This window comes from Typopeltis vanoorti, chromosome 10 (genome assembly GCF_054136105.1).
Source record: "Typopeltis vanoorti isolate ZY-2024b chromosome 10, IOZ_Tvanoo_1.0, whole genome shotgun sequence".
NCBI classification, from domain to species: domain Eukaryota; kingdom Metazoa; phylum Arthropoda; class Arachnida; order Uropygi; family Thelyphonidae; genus Typopeltis; species Typopeltis vanoorti.
The window spans coordinates 134,776,791-134,795,930 of record NC_143558.1 but is presented as its reverse complement, the minus strand read 5'-3'; the positions used below and the strand labels follow the sequence as shown (position 1 = coordinate 134,795,930).

Below are 19,140 nucleotides of genomic sequence, written 5' to 3'. Positions count from 1 at the left end.
AACACATGTTACATTTATTGACTTTGAAAAAGCATTTGACAAAGTTAAAAGAAGCATTTTATTTAACATATTAAAAGAAAGACAAATACCAAATAATATTCTAAAAGCTATATATGAAAATAATCAAATACAGATAAGATTAAATTGGATTCTCTTCTTTTCTTATCTGCATAAGATAAGAAATTACCTAAAATATAAATGAAAATATCCCTGTTGGACTCCTTGGTTGGACAATACTTTCAGCAACTCTTTTTAATATTTATCTAAATGAAATAATAATAAAATGGAATAAAAATTTCCATCAAGGTATTAAACTTTCTCCTACTGTGAACTTAAACACTCTCCTTTTTTGCTGTTGACCAAATAATAATTACAAATTCTGAAGATAACTTACAGAAAGATACTTCAAATTTAAATGAGATAGCCAAAGATTATGGAATGATAATATCAACAGAAAAATCAGCCTTTAATGGATAAGATCCAGTAAGAACTAAAAAATTTAAAAAATATAAACATAAATGGATGGAACACATTGAAAGAATGAAAACAGGAAGATTACCCAAACAAGCCTTAAATTACAAACCATTAGAAAAAAGGAAACCAGGACGTTCTCTTAAGAGGATGTCTCTCAATGATGACTTCTAAGGCCAGAACAGTCCACTTTAGGCCTAAATCCTTGTTAAGCATGAAGATGATGATGATGGTAATTTTGTGTTGATTTTTTCTTTTGTGGGAGATTTTTTTTTAACCACAGTAAAAGTCTCCTCAAGTGTTGCCAGCAGGTTCAGTCCCATGTACTCTTTGACACTATAAATTTTTTTGATGTCTTTTAGAATACTGTTAAAATTTATACAGTAAGGGTATACAGCAGAGACAAAGGTCTTATGGACATAATGTGTCTACATGGGGAGTGTCCAGACCTTTATCCAAGTGCAGTGTCAACAGTGCTCCCCACAAGCTGCTGTACTCGTATTCCCTCCAGACACAACCTAGAAGAGAAAATATAGCAACAGGATTATTCACCAACTGATCAGGAAGCTGCCTGATGTGTTTCCAATAGGCTCTGTCCCATGTACTATTGGCAGCTGACCTGCCGAAACTGTTTTACTACCATGCCCTCAAATGGAGGAAGTACCCACTCCCTACTAAAATGATTATTCTGTGGAGAGCATGCCCATGGCCAATGTCCACACAGTGCATAAGAAAGGAAGAGAACAGAAACTAGACTATATTCAAGAAAAAATATCCATCAAGTGTTTTGGCTGTACAGCTGCTGCTGTTTTCTTGCATTTTCTAAAACTAGTAAAAGTAAAGTTTTAGACATTAATCTGGTATTTTATTTATAAACTTCATATTTGTAAATTTAGGGACACAAAAACACACGTGTTGAACAGATTATTTTATTAATTACTAATAAAATAAAACTTGATGTTTCGACAAGTATATCGAGGTCATCATCGGAAGAATACAACTGTATAAGGAACCACGCTACATGCTCTTGCCCTGTATACCGGTAAACTAAATCTACGTAGTTAATAAATCCTTTTTCCTAGCCTGACCTCTAGTGATAAAATAAATAAATAAAAAATAAAAATAAAATAAATTAATTAAAAAAAAATATATATATATATATACAACTACAATAAACTGCTAAAGTCCTCATGTATTAATATTCTTCTGGATAGTTCTGATTGTTATAAAATGATTTCGTTTAGGTTGTTATACAGGTTGTAGATGGGTCCTCCACATTCTTGAAATGGTTAGGCCATCATTTTTGTTGAGATTTGGGTTATGTTTGAGCATTTCACATGACTCTTTGAATTTTCTCTCAAACCAGGTTTTGGTGTGGTGTAGGGACTTGGTATTTTTCCAGTCAATTCTGTGGTATGTTTGGAGTGCGTGGTCAGAAAGGCCGGTTTACCAAAATGGAGGTATTTCATGTGTCGCTTGTTCGTCTTGTCTGATTGGGATAGTTCGCCCTGCTTCCCCCATGTATGGTATGTTACATGTGCATCTTTTTTGTAAAAAAGATTTCACATCAAGAATGCTATTGCTATTCCTTATGTTAGAGGCATTTCTGAAAAAATAGACAGAACACTTCGCAAATACAACAGTAAAACCACCTTTAAACCCCCAAATAAGTTAAGACACCTACTCAGTTCTTCTAAAGATCCTCTTCCACACCTAGCACACCCAGGGGTATACAAAATACAATGCACTTGTAACATACCATACATAGGGGAAACAGGGCGAACTATCCCAATCAGACAAGACGAACAAGCGACACATGAAATACCTTCATTTTGGTAAAACCGGCCTTTCTGACCACACACTCTAAACATACCACAGAATTGACTGGAAAAATACCAAGTCCCTACACCGCACCAAAACCTGGTTTGAGAGAAAATTTAAAGAGTCATGTGAAATGCTCAAACACAACCCAAATCTCAACAAAAATGATGGCCTAACCATCTCAAGAATGTAGAGGGACCCATCTACAACCTATATAACAACCTAAACTAGCCTTAGAAAAATCCCACTATAAGAAGACAACCTGGTGAAGTGTTTGTAACATTCAACAGCAACTGAAAGAAATCATTTTATAACAATCAGAACTATCCAGAAGAATATTAATATATGAGGACTTTAGCAGTTTATTGTAGTTGTATTTATTTATATATATATATATATATATATATATATATTTTTTTTTTTTTTTTTTAAATTAATTAATTTTATTTTATTTTTATTTTTTTTTTTATCACTAGAGGTCAGGCTAGGGAAAAGGATTTATTAACTACGTAGATTTAGTTTACCGGTATACAGGGAATGAGCATGTATCTTGGTTCCTTATACAGTTGTGTTCTTCCGATGGTGACCTCGATACAGGAGTCGAAACGTCAAGTTTTATTTTATTAGTAATTAATAAAATGATCTGTTCAACACGTGTGTTTTTGTATCCCTAAATTTACAAATATGAGTGCTGATCACCATGTAACCTTAAAAGAAAGAATTATTTATAAACTTGATTTGGTATTATCTGTAATTTTATCCATATTTGTGTTCTGTTAGTAAAATAGTTATTTGGCACATTAATTTTTGCATTCATGTAATTAATGCTGTGTTTAACGATTAAAATATTTAACCATTTTAGACTAATACCAGTTCTGAGAATACTGTTGGAAATAAGTTATCTCTTCCAAATTCAAGTCCTGATTCTCGAGTTTTGGTTGCAGGTGAGTTTCCCTTTATTGCTAGATAATCTTAAATGGCTAGATCTCAAGTTTTGCTCTCTCTCTCTCTCTGTAGGTTTTTTCATACTGTTTTTTATTTCCTTATTTATTATTTTTTGAGACCTAGTCATGTTGAAGAGCATAGACATCTGCTTATTTATTATCTGACATGTAATGCCTAAAAACTACTTAAATCTATAGTGACACCTTACCATAAAATACTTATTAATCTGAAAGTTTCTCAGATAACCAACACCAAGTTTGCAAGAGGATGACATACAAGTTTTTCAGGTTCCAAAGGAATTTTTATATATAATATCTTCAGAAGAAATAGTTTGTTTACTTTAAAATTGGTTCAATCAACTTAGCAGTTGATGAAAATCTTCATGGGACCTAAAATATATGAAACATTCGCAAACTTTGTTTTTGTTGCTTTTATTTAAAAGGCAAAGTAAATAGTATTGTCATTGCCATTTAATTAAATGGCAAAAGAAGTTGAAAGTTGTATTATTTTGTGAAAAAAGTATTACAAAGGCTGTTCTAAAGAACTGAGATAGATGGAATGAAACAGATGGATTCAAATGAGTATAAGCTTCTCTTGTATTGACAAACTTAAGGAAAGTGGTGGGATGATGATGATCAGTTCAGCAGAGTAGGGTCAGTGGAAATACCTATAGAAAAGGCAACAGTCTACAAGAAAATGATTAGGGCTAGTCTATTTGAGGGGAGGGGGGGGCATCTGTTAACTGTATTTGTTTTCCCTCCTCTGGATAGCTTCAAACATTTATAGGGAAATATTTGGCATACTACTTCAAACAAAAGCAGTATTTGAGAATAGACTGAATGGATTTGGGATTTTTATAAATGTCAGCAAGAATATTATAAATATAAATAAATATGAATATATAAATTATAAATATCAAGAAGGTGGCAAAATATTCTGGAGGCTGTTGAAAAAGCTCAGAAATGGAGGTAAAAGGAATTAGAGACGATAAAGGTGACATGAAAACTGGTGAAAAAAGATATCCTTGATGTATGGAGTAATTACTTCGAAAAATTGCTAAATGAAACAAGCAGTGATGACAGTACAGTAGTAAAAAACACTCAAAAGGCATGCAATAAGGAATACATATCCATACATGAAGTAGCAAAAGCTATCAAAACCTGAAATATGGAAAGGCAGCAGGAGTAGATGATATTCAACCAGAAATGCTCAAGTATGGAGGTACAAAAGTCTTGCAGTGGCTGTACTGCATAATTCAGAAGGCCTGGACAGAGGGGTAAATTCCATATGATTGGAGTAGAGCTCTTATAGTACCCATATATAAAAAGGGAAATAAAACGGAATGTGAGAATTACAGAGGCATTTCATTCCTGAGTGTTCCTGGTAAGATATATGCAAGTATAATGGAAAGGGTTCTGGAAGGGAAGCTTGGTGAAGAACAAGCTGGATTCAGGCGAAATAAAGGCTGTCAGGATCAGATTTTCACTTTACGACAAATAGTTGTGAAATCATGAAATATAACAAAGATCTGGAAAAAGCATATGACAAGGTGCCAAGAGAGAAGCTATTCAAAACGCTACAGTTGTATGGTGTCATTGGAGAATTATATCAAGCAATGCTTCGTCTTTATTTGAGTTGTACGTCAGTAGTTAGAATTGAAGGAGGTATAGGAAGATGGTTTCATGTTAAATCTGGTGTCAGACAAGGATGTGCATTATCCTCTCTGTCATTTATTATCTATATGGATCACATTATGAAGGAAAGTGGTATTAAACCTGATAGCAAAATTGGATATGTTAATGTCAGCTCTTTACTTTATGCAGATGATGTTATACTTCTAAATAAATCCAGTACAAGTCTCAGATTCCCTGATTAAATTGAATAACTGTTGTAATAGATTTGGTATGAAGGTCAGCACAAACATGACATAGACAATGAAAATAGGCTGAAGCATTGAAAATATTAACTGCATTGTGAATGGAGAAAATATAGAACAAGTAAAACATATCAGCTACTTATTCACGATTTTTAATGAAGATGGTAAATTAAATATGGAAATAGCCAACAGAATCAACAAAGCTCGTATGGTACGATGTCAACTGATTAAATTCTTATGGATTAACAGAGAAATTAGTCAAAACACTAAATTATCTCTATACTAGACAGTGTTCAAACCAATTTTAACTTATGGATCTGAGAACTGGGTTAGAAATAAAACACCTTGACCGAATACTAGAAACTACAAATATGAGAGGTCCTGAGAAAGATTAGGGGCATGAACAGGTAGCATCAATGGCAATATCATATTAAAAACAAGGATATTAGGAAAGAGCTTGACATTTTTTGCATCCAGGAATGTGATAGCAGAGCCAATCTCAGGTGGTATATTCACTTGAACAGAATGGGAGAGGAAAGATTAGCAAAACGTGTTCTCTGCCAAGCTCGCAAGAAAAAACCCAGACGAAGAACAAGATATAGGTGGATTGATATGGTAAAAAGTGCCTTAGAAGATAGAAATATATGATCTGACAATGTTGGAGTCTTGACAGATTACAGATTGATGTGGAGGAAAATTGTAGATAGGAAGTTAATAATGATGTAAATTTTTCATGTAGTACTATCATATCCTGTACACCCCTTGAGAGTACATTTCAGGAATTTGATGATGATTATGATGAGGATGTTCCGAGCAATTATTATGCGAGACTATGGGAACTTCGACTGTAGGGAGGAAAGGGGCATGGAAAGATGGAAGTGGGATGTATACAGTTGCTGGGATAATTACATGAAGCAGCATGTTATATAGGGAACAAGGGGATTGAGGGTGTTGAAGCTGATAACAGCATCAGAAGATGTATCCATAACCAAGGTAGACACTCTGCATCAAATTGGGGGAGAGTGACCATGCGATCTTGGCCTGGGAAATTGCCATACATGTGGAGTTCTCTGTCAAGAAGGGGTTTATGTTCATGTATAAGGCTGGTGATCATGAGTGGCTCAGGAATCATTTTGGAAAAGTGCCATGGCTTGAGAAGCTACAAGGAAAGAATGTCAGTAGTGCATGGCAATGGTCAGAAATTGCTTGAGAGTAGCAGTGTAAGACTGTATGCCCAATGTCAGGAGGATAAACCAAGTTGGAATTAAGTGAATGAGTAGGAATATAAAGCAAGACCTGGGGAAAAAGAAAAAACATTGTGAAGAAAATATAAAGAAAAAATTGATCCTCATACTCAGAAGCACTGCAAAGTTCAAGAAAGAAGGGTGGCTAGTATGCTAAGGAAGGTCAAATCAGACTATGTGAGAGAGAGAGATTAGTAAAACATGCCAAGTAAACCCAAAAAAGGTATTTCATTATGCAGCAAGTAAGAGTAAAAATAACTGGTAGAATTACTTTAAACAATGCTCATTGTAGGAAGGTGACAACTAGAAGAAATAGTTGAGTTGCTGAGAATGATTTTTTTTTGAAAAGGTGTATCATCCAGGTGGTGATTTTACAGTTAGTGATGTTACAAAGTCACATATCAAAATTGAGTTAGATGAACAGGAGTTGTTCAGCATATTAAAAAATATGAATGTGAACACAACAGTGGACTTGATGGTGTATCCACCTGTGTGCTATGTAAATGTGCAAGAGAATTTGCATTGCCCCTGACGAAGTTGTTCAATTTAAGTCTCAGCTCTTGCAGGGTTCTAATTGAAAATATCAACTGTATTATGAATGGAGCACCTATAGAACAAGTAAAACATTGCAGCTACTTAGGCACGATATTTAGTGAAGATGGTAAATTAAATATGGAAATAGACAACAGAATCAGTAAAGTTGGTATGGTAGGAAGTCAACTGAATAAATTTGTATGGAATAAGAGAGAAATTAGTCAAAACACTAAATTAGCTGCATACAAGACAGTGTTCAAACCAATTTTAACTTATGGATCTGATAGCTGGGTTAGAAATAAAACACTTGACCCAATATCAGAAACTACAAATATGAAAGTCCTGAGAAAGATTAGAAGCATGAACAGATGGCATCAGTGGCAATATCATATTAAAAACGAGGATATTAGGAAAGAACTTAGCATTGTTAGTATCCAGGAAGATGTTAGCAGAGTTAATCTCAGGTGGTACGGTCACTTAAACAGAATGGGAGAGGAAAGATTAGCAAAGCAAGTGTTTTCTGCCAGGTTGATAAGAAAAAGACCCGGAGGAAGACCAAGATATATAATAGGTGGATTGATACAGTAAAAAGTGCCTCAGAACAGTGCTTCCCAAACGTATGGATGTAAAGGCCCCTTTGGAAAAATTAAAAAATTTCACGGCCCCATCAAAAAAAAAAATTGCATGTGATCTGTGCTATCAGCTCAGTCACCTTGCATCACAAGCATATTTCTTTCCCGATGCATTGCCTGCACCTGTGTACACTAGCAATCGAACATTAATTTAAAGCACGAAAAACTTGACCGTTTTTTTAAATGAGCGCAACATTTTGTGTTTGTAAGCTTTTTTGTGCTTCTTATCAATACCTTTGAAATGAAACTTATATGAATAAGCATATGTTCACTAATATTCATTAGTATTATTATTTCACGTCCCCCATGGGGGGGGGGGGCCTCGGCCCACACTTTAGAAGTGCTGCTTTAGAAGATAGAAATGTAAGATCTGCTAATGTTGAAGTCTTGACAGGTAACAGATTGATTTGGAGGAAAATTGTAGATAGGAAGTTAGTAATGATGCAAGTTTTTCGTGTAGTACTATCATATCCTGTACACCCCTTGAGGGTATGTATCAGGAATTTGATGATGATAAATGTCAGCATAGGTGATAAGTAGACTTGAACAGTAAAGAACAAAGATTTTTGATGGCTATTGATGTGATGTGCTTGTACTAGGAAAAGCTATCAATAATGCAAACAGATTAAAAAACATTTCCCATGAAAAACAGCAGCAAAAATTTAGAAATTATCAAAAAAAAAAAAAAAAAGCAGAAATTCATCCCAATAAAAGAGAAAACTCCCACAGACGGCAAAAAGTTACTTCATCATCACGTATGATGATGACAAGTTCATGATTTCTCTCTCTCTCTCACACACACATACACACAGTGTCCGTCTCTTGTGTATGCTGGCTTTGACATTATCCCATACTTACTGCTACTCTCAGGCACAATTAACTGGCATCAGAATTATTTACTAACTGATCATAAAACAACCTGCTGATGAGTAACTATCTGTTTCTGTTCTATATAATATCTAGCAGCTGTTCTGTTTAACTATACTATGTTGATTCCCTTTTTAATTATCACATATTAGGCATGTCAAAGGCCTCCAGTAAGTAAGGGGATGTTGGTGGTAGTGGTGTTTCACTGGACAGTGAAATCATCTACAACTCAGGATTTACTTCATCATCATCATCATCATCAAATTCCTGCCATGTACCCTCAAGGGGTGTACAGGATATGACAGTACTACATGAAAAAATTAAATCATTACTAACTTCCTATCTACAATTTTCCTCCATATCAGTCTGTTACTTGTCAAGACTCCAACATTATCAGATCTTATATTTCTATCGTCTAAGGCACTTTGTACCGTATCAATCCACCTATATCTTGGTCTTCCTCTGGGTCGTTTTCCTGCCAACCTGGCAGAGAACACTTGTTTTGCTAATCTTTCCTCTCCCATTCTATTTAAGTGACCATACCATCTGAGATTAGCTCTGCTAACGCATTCCTGGATGCTGACAATGTCAAGTTCTTTCCTAATATCCTCATTTTTAATATGATATTGCCATTGATGCCATCTGTTCACGCCTCTAATCTTTCTCAGGACTCTCATATCAGCGGTCTCCAGTCTTTGGTCAAGTGTTTTACTTCTGACCCAGCTCTCAGATCCATAAGTTAAAATTGGTTTCAACACAGTCTTGTATACAGCTAATTTAGTGTTCCGACTAATTTCTTTCTTATTCCATATGAATTTATTCAATTGACTTCCCACCATACCAGCTTTGCTGATTCTGTTGTCTATTTCTATATTTAGTTTACCATCTTCAGTAAAAATTGTGCCTAAGTAGCTGAAATGTTTTACTTGTTCCACAGGTTCTCCATTCACAACACAGTTGACATTTTCAATGATTCTGCCTATTTTCATTGTCTTTGTCTTTTTATTGCTGACCTTCATACCATATCTAAATTTAGTCAGAGAATCTTGCAGACTTGTAACGGATTTATTGATAAGTATAACATCATCTGCATAAAGCAAAGAGCTGACATTAACATCTCCAATTTTGATATCAGGTTTAATACCACATTCCTTCATAATGTGATCCATATAGATAACGAATAACAGAGGGGATAATGTACATCCTTGTCTCACACCAGATTTAACATTAAACCATCTTCCTGTACTTCCTTCAATTCTAACTGCTGACTCACATCTCAAATAAAGACTAAGTATTGCTTGATATAATGCCCCATTGACACCATATAACTGCAGCGTATTGAATAGCTTCTCTCTTGGCACCTTGTCATATGCCTTTTCCAAATCGACAAAACTTAAATACAGATCTTTGTTATATTCCCATGCTTTCTCGACTATTTGTCGTAAAGTGAAGATCTGATCCTGACAGCCTCTATTTGGCCTGAATCCAGCTTGTTCTTCACCAAGCTTTTCTTCCACAATTCTTCTCAACCGTTTCTCAAGTATACTTGCATAGATCTTGCCAGGAACACTCAGTAGGGAAATACCTCTGTAATTCTCACATTCAGTTTTATTTCCCTTTTTATATATGGGTACTATGAGAGCTCTACTCCAATCATCGGGAATTCGTCCCTCTGTCCAGGTTTTCTGAACTATGCAGTGCAGCCACTGTAAGACTCTTATACCACCATACTTCAGCATTTCTGGTCGAATATCATCTACTCCTGCTGCCTTTCCACATTTCAAGCCTTTGATGGCTTTTTCTACTTCAAGTATGGATATGTATTCCTGACTGCATGCCTGGTCAGTGTTTTTTATCACTGTGCTGTCATCACTGCTTGTTTCATTTAGCAGTTTTTCAAAGTAATTACTCCATACTTCAAGGATATCTTTTTCTCCTGTTTTCATTTCACCTTTATCATCTCTAATTCCTTTTACAGCACTCTTTAATCCATTCCTAAGCTTCTTCAACAACCTCCAGAATATTTTGCCACCTTCTTGATATTTATTTTCTATATTCTTGCCAAAGTCCTCCCATGACTTTTGTTTAGCTAGTTTTACACACTGTTTAGCTTTCTTACATTTGTCTCTGTATTCTGTAAGAGTAAAAGCTGACTTATTTGCCAGGAACTTTTGATATGCTTTCTTCTTTTCCTTCACTGCCTCTTTAACTTCCTGTGTCCACCAGGGAGTTCTGATTTTTTTATCTTTGCACACAACCTCACCACATGCCTCTCTGGCAGAATCAATCAATGTTTCCTTCAGAGTTTGCCACTGAATCTCCGAGGTTTAATTCCTGTTCTCAAACTCTTTCATTTTCTTTTCAATAATATTTCTGTATTTTAGTCTACAGTTTACATCTGAGAGCTGCTCAACTTTTATTCGCTTTAAAACTTTCTTACATGTTATTCTTTTCAATATGAAATTCAATTTTATCCTGCTCAAGACTAAATAGTGATCACTTCCAATTTCAAATCCTCTGTACACTCTGGTGTCCTGCACCAGGGAGAAAACATCACTATCAACAATAACATAGTCAATGAGACTTTTTTTATTCCTTGCCTCTTCTCTCCATGTGAATTTGTGCACATTTTTATGTTGGAACATGGTGTTAGTAATAACCAGTCCATGTCCTGAGCAGAAATCGAACAGATATTTGCCATTATTATTAGCTTTGCTCTTTTCTCCAAATTTTCCCAAAATATTTTTGTATGTCTCACAATCATTTCCTACTCTACTATTTAGATCCCCAACAAGGACCAACTTTTCTTTTTTCATTGTGTCAGTTGCTTTTTCTAAAGCCTCAAAAAATTCCTCCACTTCTACCTTAGTAGAACCTTCTGTGGGACCATAGGCACAAATAAGTCTCATTGTCCAGTTCCCCATTCTCACTCATATTTGCCCACATTACTCTACTTACGACTGACTGCCATTCAAGAAGATTAGCCTCGTATTTTGTGTTGAATACTATGGCTACTCCTTCTTTTCCTTGATTGTTATTGCCTGAATATAACATTTTGTATTTATTGCTCAGAAAGATCTCACCAGTTTTGGTCTTTTTTGTTTCAGTCAACCCTATTATGTCGATCTGGTACTTATCTAATTCCTCAGCTAGCTCCATTTCTTTGCCATTCAGGCTTCTTACGTTGATAATACCGATCTTTAACTCTGGTGATGTTGAGTTAGGGTTTGTTTTCAGATTTGTTCCAGTAGCTGACTTTTCGCTGTTCGCCCTGGTTCCCTGGCAAAAACAACGGGGGCCTTGTTTAACCGGGCGACGCCCCAGCCGGCATGAAATTTTGTCATGTTGTACCATCATTTTTTATTTTGGTTTAACCAATAAGAATACAATTTGGTCGGCTAAATCCCAAATTGCCAGCCCATCCTCATTCGTTCAGTATCAAAGTAGATACCCAACAGGGTGCACCACGAGAAGGTGAGGATTGGACATTAGGTCAGAAGCCCTGGTCGGTTCTCCGCATTCCTTTAAAGGCTATGTGGAGGTCTCCTCTCAGTTATACAACTTTGACCCTTAAGCACCCCCAGGATTTACTTTGTATTTCAAATTACCATTTTTATTTTATTATTTTTTTAATGCTGGCTGTGACTTCTTTATGTATGTAGAAGTATATGGTACGCCCACAGATACGAGACCCTTCGACATTTCTGCTAATGTCAAAAGAAGGAGAATCCATTCCGATATTAGGGTAATCAATCCTTATTGTGGGATGAGTGTTTATTATTATATGTTGGAAAATTAACTTCTCTTTTATGATCATTGTAGTTTTTAAAGTGGTAACTATTTTGCTTGTATAACAGTTGGAAAATTTTATGTATAAAGCATGTGATTTCGCGTGTTGGTGACCAGTTCATACATCGACTTTTTCATTCTCATCTTCAACATGAACTGACTCTTGGCAGTCTGCCAACAATAGACTCGCATATGTGGTCAGACTATACTAAACTGCAGCATAACACAAAATGAGTAATATAACTGGAAAAATTCATGACTGGCAGTTAAAAATAAAGCTGTAGCATCTTAAACCTTATTAATTTTTTCCGCCTTCAGAATTAATTAGAATGTGGAACTGTCTACTAATTACATCCATTAGAATATAATCTTGATGAAAAAAGTGATGAATTATACATAGCAGTCTAAATTTTCACCATTCAATTTTTATAAAATTAAATGACAAAACAGCATTGTTTGCACTTATTTAATTAGGCAGTAATTGTTAAGTGACTATGAAATACTGATGTATATTCTGAATTTCAAAAGCAAAGATTACAAGAATTTGTATATTTTTGTCATTCATGTGCTGTGTTTCATGAAGAAAGTTCATGATGCAAAACTATGACTGCTGTGTAATAAAAATCTGGCTATTTCTAAAGGATTTTATTAATTTAATACATGAATTGAGGCTTTAGTACATACCACCAATTTCTGCCATTTGTATTGTGCAGAACTAAAAGAAATATCCTATTTCTTAGTTCAAAGTTTAATTTCCTGTTAATCATCTGTAGACATAAACCTGCAAGGGTCAAAGCTGTGTAACTGAGAGGAGCCCTCCACATAGCCTTTAAAGGAATGTGGAGAACCAACCAGGACTTCTGACCTAATGTCCAATCCTCACCTTCTCATGGTGCACCATGTCAGGTATCTACCTGGATACTGAATGAACGAGGATGGGCTGACAATTTGGGATTTAGCCGACTAAATTGTATTCTTATTGGCTTAAACCACAATATTAAATGATGGTACAACATGATAGAATTTCATGTCGGCTGGAGCGTCGCCCGGTTAAACAAGGCCCCCGTTGTTTTCTCAGGGAACCAGGACGAACAGCGAAAAGTCAGCTACAGAAACAAATCCTAAAACACACTCCAACTCAATATCACCAGAATTGAAGATTGGTACTATCAACATAAGAAGCCTGAATGGCAAAGAAATGGAGCTAGCTGAGGAATTAGATCCAAGATCTAAGTACCAGATCGACATAATACGGGCAACTGAAACAGAAAAAGACAAAAACTGGTGAGATCTTTCTGAGCAATAAATACAAAATGTTATATTCAGGCAATGACAATCAGGAAAAGGAGTAGCCATAGTATTCAACACTAAATACTAGGCTAATCTTCTTGAATGGCAGGCAATTTCAAGTAGAGTGATGTGGGCAAATATCAGAATGGGGAACTGGACAATGAGACTTATTTGTGCCTATGATCCCACAGTAGGTTCTCCTAAGGTAGAAGTGGAGGAATTTTTTAAGGCTTTAGAAAAAGCAACTGACACAATGAAAGTTGTTTCTTGTTGGGGATCTAAATAGCAGGGTAGGAAATGATTGTCAGACATACAAAAATATTTTGGGAAAATTTGGAAAAAAGAGCAAAGCTAATAATAATGGCAAATATTTGTTGGATTTCTGCTCAGGACATGGACTGGTTACTACTAACACCATGTTCCAACATAAAAATGTGCACAAATTCACATGGAGAGAAGAGGCAAGTAATGGGAAAAGTCTCATTCACTATATTATTGTTGATAGTGATGTTTTCTCTCTGGTGCTAGAGTGTACAGAGGATTTGAAATTGGAAGTGATCACCATTTAGTCTTAAGGAGGATAAAATTGAATTTCATATTGAAAAGAAGAACATGTAAGAAAGATTTAAAACGAATAAAAGTTGAGCAGCTCTCAGATGTGAATTGTAGACTAAAATATACAAACATTATTCAAGAAAAAATGAAAGAGTTTGAGAACAGGAATCAAAACTTGGAGATTCAGTGGCAAGCTCTGGAGAAAACATTGATTGATTTTGCCAGAGAGGTATGTGGTGAGGTTGTCTGCAAGGATAGACAAATCAGAACTCCCTGGTAGACACAGGAAGTTAAAGAGGCAGTGAAGGAAAAGAAGAAAGCATATCAAAAGTTCCTGGCAAATAAGTCAGCTTCTGCTCTTAGAGAATACAGAGACAAATGTAAGAATGCTAAACAAAAGTCATGGGAAGACGTTGGTAAGAACATAGAAAATAAATATCAAGAAGGTGGCAAAATATTCTGGAGGTTGTTGAAGAAGCTCAGAAATGGGGGGAAAGAGTGCTGTAAAAAGAATTAGAAATGCTAAAGGTGATATGAAAACTGAAGAAAAAGATATCCTTGAAGTATGGAGTAATTACTTCGAAAAATTGCTAAATGAAACTAGCAGTGATGACAGCACAGTGATAAAAAAAAAACACTGAACAGGCATGCAATCAGGAATACATATCATGCTTGAAGTAGAAAAAGCCATCAAAAATCTGAAATGTGAAAGGCAGCTGGAGTAGATGATATTAGACCAGAAATGCTCGAGTATGGAGGAATAAAAGTTTTACAGTGGCTATACTGCTTAGTTCAGAGGGCCTGGACAGAAGGAAGAATTCCAGATGATTGGAGTAGAGCTCTCATAGTACCCCATATATATAAAGGGAAATAAAACTGATTGTGAGAATTACAGAGGTATTTCTCTACTGAGTGTTTCTGGTAAGATTTATGCCAGTATGCTTGAGAAACGGTTAAGAAAGATTGTGGCAGAGAAGCTTGATGAGGAACAAGCTGGATTCAGGCCAAATAGAGACTGTCAGGATCAGATATTGACTTTACTACAAATAGTTGAGAAAGCATGGGAATATAACAAAGATCTGTATTTAAGTTTTGTAGATCTGGAAAAAGCATATGACAAGGTGCCAAGAGAGAAGCTATTCAAAACGCTACAGTCGTATGGTGTCAGTGGATCATTATATCAAACAATACTTAGTCTTTATTTGAGTTGTAAGTCAGCAGTTAGAATAGAAGGAAGTAGAGGGAGATGGTTTAATTTTAAATCTCGTGTCAGACAAGGATGTACATTATAGTGATATTAAACCTGATATCAAAATTGGAGATGTTAATGTCAACTCCTTGCTTTATGCAGATGATGTTATACATCTAAATAAATCTGCTACAAGTATGCAAGATTCCCTGACTAAATTGAATAACTTTTGTGATAGATATGGTATGAAGGTGAAAAGTAACAAGACAAAGATAATGAAAATAGGTAGAAGCATTGAAAATATCAGCTGCATTGTGAATAGAGAACCTATACAACAAGTAAAACATTTCAGCTGCTTAGGCACGATTTTTAGTGAAGATGGTAAATTAAATATGGAAATAGACAACAAATTAACAAAGATGGTATGGTAGCAAGTCAACTGAATAAATTTATATGGAATAAGTGAAAAATTGGTCGGAACACTAAATTAGCTGTATATAAGACAGTGTTCAAACCAATTTTAACTTATGGATCTGAGAGCTGGGTCAGAAGTAAAACACTTGACCAAAGACTAGAGGCCGCAGATATGAGAGTCCTGAGCAAGTTTAGGGGTGTGAACAGATGGCAATATCATATTAAGAATGAGGATATTAGGAAAGAACTTGACATTTTCAGCATCCTGTAATGCATTAGCAGAGCTAATCTCAGGTTGTATAGTCACTTAAACAGAATGGGCAAGAAAAGATTAGCCAAACAAGTGTTCTCTGCCAGGTTGGCAGGGAACAAGACCTAGAGGAAGACCAAGATATAGGTGGATTGATACAGTAAAAAGTGCCTTAGAAGATAGATATATAAATATAAGATCTGACAATGTTGTAGCTTTGGTAGGTAACAGATTGATTTGGCAAAAAATTATAGGTAGGAAGTTAGTAATGATGTAAATTTTTCATGTAGTACCATCATATCCTATACACCTCTTGAGGGTAAATGTCAGGAATTTGATGATGATGATGATCATTTAGGCTCTATAATTTTTTAAAGTATTCAAAGTGCATATGTGTTACTTATTCTTATCTAAAAATCATCTTTTCTTTGAATGCAATTTTCTTGCACTTCAGTTTCTTTTTTGTATCTGTGCATTAGTGTTTTATATCTTTATGCCTTCTGTGTAACTTAGGCAGCAATACTGTTGTTTACTATTAATCCAACATCCAGAGTTCTAGTTCTTCGTTATTTCATACCTTACTGTCCATGTCCATAATGTCATATAAAAAATGGAAGTTTTTCTCTTCATATTTTGTTTTTCTAAGTGTATTATTTATGCTTATTTATTACAGTACACACATATATACGTGCTTTTTTTTTTTTCCCTCTTTTGACCCAGGTAATACACTTTATCCCCATACTAGCTCTTCCCCCCCCCCTCTCCCTCCAAACAAAGCAGTTTCCTGATTCTGTATGTTTTGCAGCTCTGAAAAAATCAAAGATTGAATTCGAGATGAAAAAAGTTATTCTAGGAATGGTTCACTCATTATTTGGTTCCAGAAGTTGAAGGGCACATGTGTAGAAAGCATTGGACTTTCAACGAATGTTACTGTAACTTTGATCATAGTGTTATCAAACATCACTGCAATTTTTTTTACCTCAAGTTGACTTAATAATCTAGTATTCTCCAGTCATGAAGATATTTCACTACAAACTTTTATTTACTCATCCCTGTGTAAATAATCACAAATTCTTGTCCAAATTAAAAGAAATTTTGTATTATAATAAAAAATAAAATAAATTCTATGTTTACTCTCTCTCTCTCTCTGAGGGCAGTTCCATAAACTGTAATAGTGTATATACATTTCTTTAAATTCATGCACAATTACTTGATATCAAATTACACACCTAATTCTTAAAACTGACTTGCAAAATAAATAGTGTTAAAAAGTATCAGACCAGCTGATACAATCTCGTTATTATTTTGTTCAGATTTCTTGATTGCAGGGGACGATAATCACTAACTTCATGGGCTTTAAGATAACTTGGCAGAAAAAAGTATCCAATATAAGTGCCAGTTTGTGAATATCAGATTCACACTTCTAGAAAAACATTTGAAAAAAAAACACCTCCTGGATTCATTCATTCATTATGTAATAAGATAAACAACTGCTGACAAACGTCATTTAAGCAGCAAATAGCAGTTGATACCATATTTATTTATTTTTGTATTATTATTTTTATTCAATTTATTAACATAAATAATGCTACCTGGTGGTGGTGTACTTGACTCATCCATTTATACAACATGAAGTGATAATCTTAAGGGGTGCTTAAGGGTCAAAGCTGTATAACTGAGAGGAGACCTCCACATAGCCTTTAAAGGAATGCGGAGAACCGACCAGGGCTTCTGACCTAATGTCCAATCCTCACCTTCTCGTGGTGCACCCTGTTGGGTATCTACTTTGATACTGAACGAACGAGGATGGGCTGGCAATTTGGGATTTAGCCGACCAAATTGTATTCTTATTGGTTAAACCAAAATAAAAAACGATGGTACAACATGACAAAATTTCATGCCGGCTGGGGCGTCGCCCGGTTAAACAAGGCCCCCGTTGTTTTCGCCAGGGAACCAGGGCGAACAGCGAAAAGTCAGCTACTGGAACAAATCTGAAAACAAACCCCAACTCAACATCACCAGAGTTAAAGATCGGTACTATCAACGTAAGAAGCCTGAATGGCAAAGAAATGGAGCTAGCTGAGGAATTAGATAAGTACCAGATCGACATAATACGGGTGACTGAAACAAAAAAGACCAAAACTGGTGAGATCTTTCTGAGCAATAAATACAAAATGTTATATTCAGGCAATAACAATCAAGGAAAAGAAGGAGTAGCCATAGTATTCAACACAAAATACGAGGCTAATCTTCTTGAATGGCAGTCAGTCTCAAGTAGAGTAATGTGGGCAAATATGAGAATGGGGAACTGGACAATGAGACTTATTTGTGCCTATGGTCCCACAGAAGGTTCTACTAAGGTAGAAGTGGAGGAATTTTTTGAGGCTTTAGAAAAAGCAACTGACACAATGAAAAAGGAAAAGTTGGTCCTTGTTGGGGATCTAAATAGTAGAGTAGGAAATGATTGTGAGACATACAAAAATATTTTGGGAAAATTTGGAGAAAAGAGCAAAGCTAATAATAATGGCAAATATCTGTTGGATTTCTGCTCAGGACATGGACTGGTTATTACTAACACCATGTTCCAACATAAAAATGTGCACAAATTCACATGGAGAGAAGAGGCTAGGAATAAGAAAAGTCTCATTGACTATGTTATTGTTGATAGTGATGTTTTCTCCCTGGTGCAGGATACCAGAGTGTACAGAGGATTTGAAATTGGAAGTGATCACTATTTAGTCTTGAGCAGGATAAAATTGAATTTCATATTGAAAGGAATAACATGTAAGAAAGTTTTAAAGCGAATAAAAGTTGAGCAGCTCTCAGATGTGAACTGTAGACTAAAATACAGAAATATTATTGAAAAGAAAATGAAAGAGTTTGAGAACAGGAATCAAACCTTGGAGATTCAGTTGCAAACTCTGAAGGAAACATTGATTGATTCTGCCAGAGAGGCATGTGGTGAGGTTGTGTGCAAAAATAAAAAAATCAGAACTCCCTGGTGGACACAAAGTTAAAGAGGCAGTGAAGGAAAAGAAGAAAGCATATCAAAAGTTCCTGGCAAATAAGTCAGCTTTTACTCTTACAGAATACAGAGACAAATGTAAGAAAGCTAAACAGTGTGTAAAACTAGCTAAACAAAAGTCATGGGAGGACTTTGGCAAGAATATAGAAAATAAATATCAAGAAGGTGGCAAAATATTCTGGAGGTTGTTGAAGAAGCTTAGGAATGGAGGAAAGAGTGCTGTAAAAGGAATTAGAGA

At 35.3% G+C, this 19,140-nt stretch overlaps 1 protein-coding gene across 1 annotated transcript in view; it reads left to right on the top strand.

Annotated features, from left to right (window-relative positions):
* The window catches only part of LOC150102819 (transcription factor 12-like), a 269,580-nt gene that overhangs the window by 148,702 nt on the left and 101,738 nt on the right, over positions 1-19,140 (top strand). Inside the window, exon 9 of the mRNA XM_090399401.1 lies at positions 3,155-3,236. Coding sequence (XP_090255527.1) covers positions 3,155-3,236 — 82 coding nt within the window. The remainder of the gene's footprint in view (positions 1-3,154; positions 3,237-19,140) is intronic.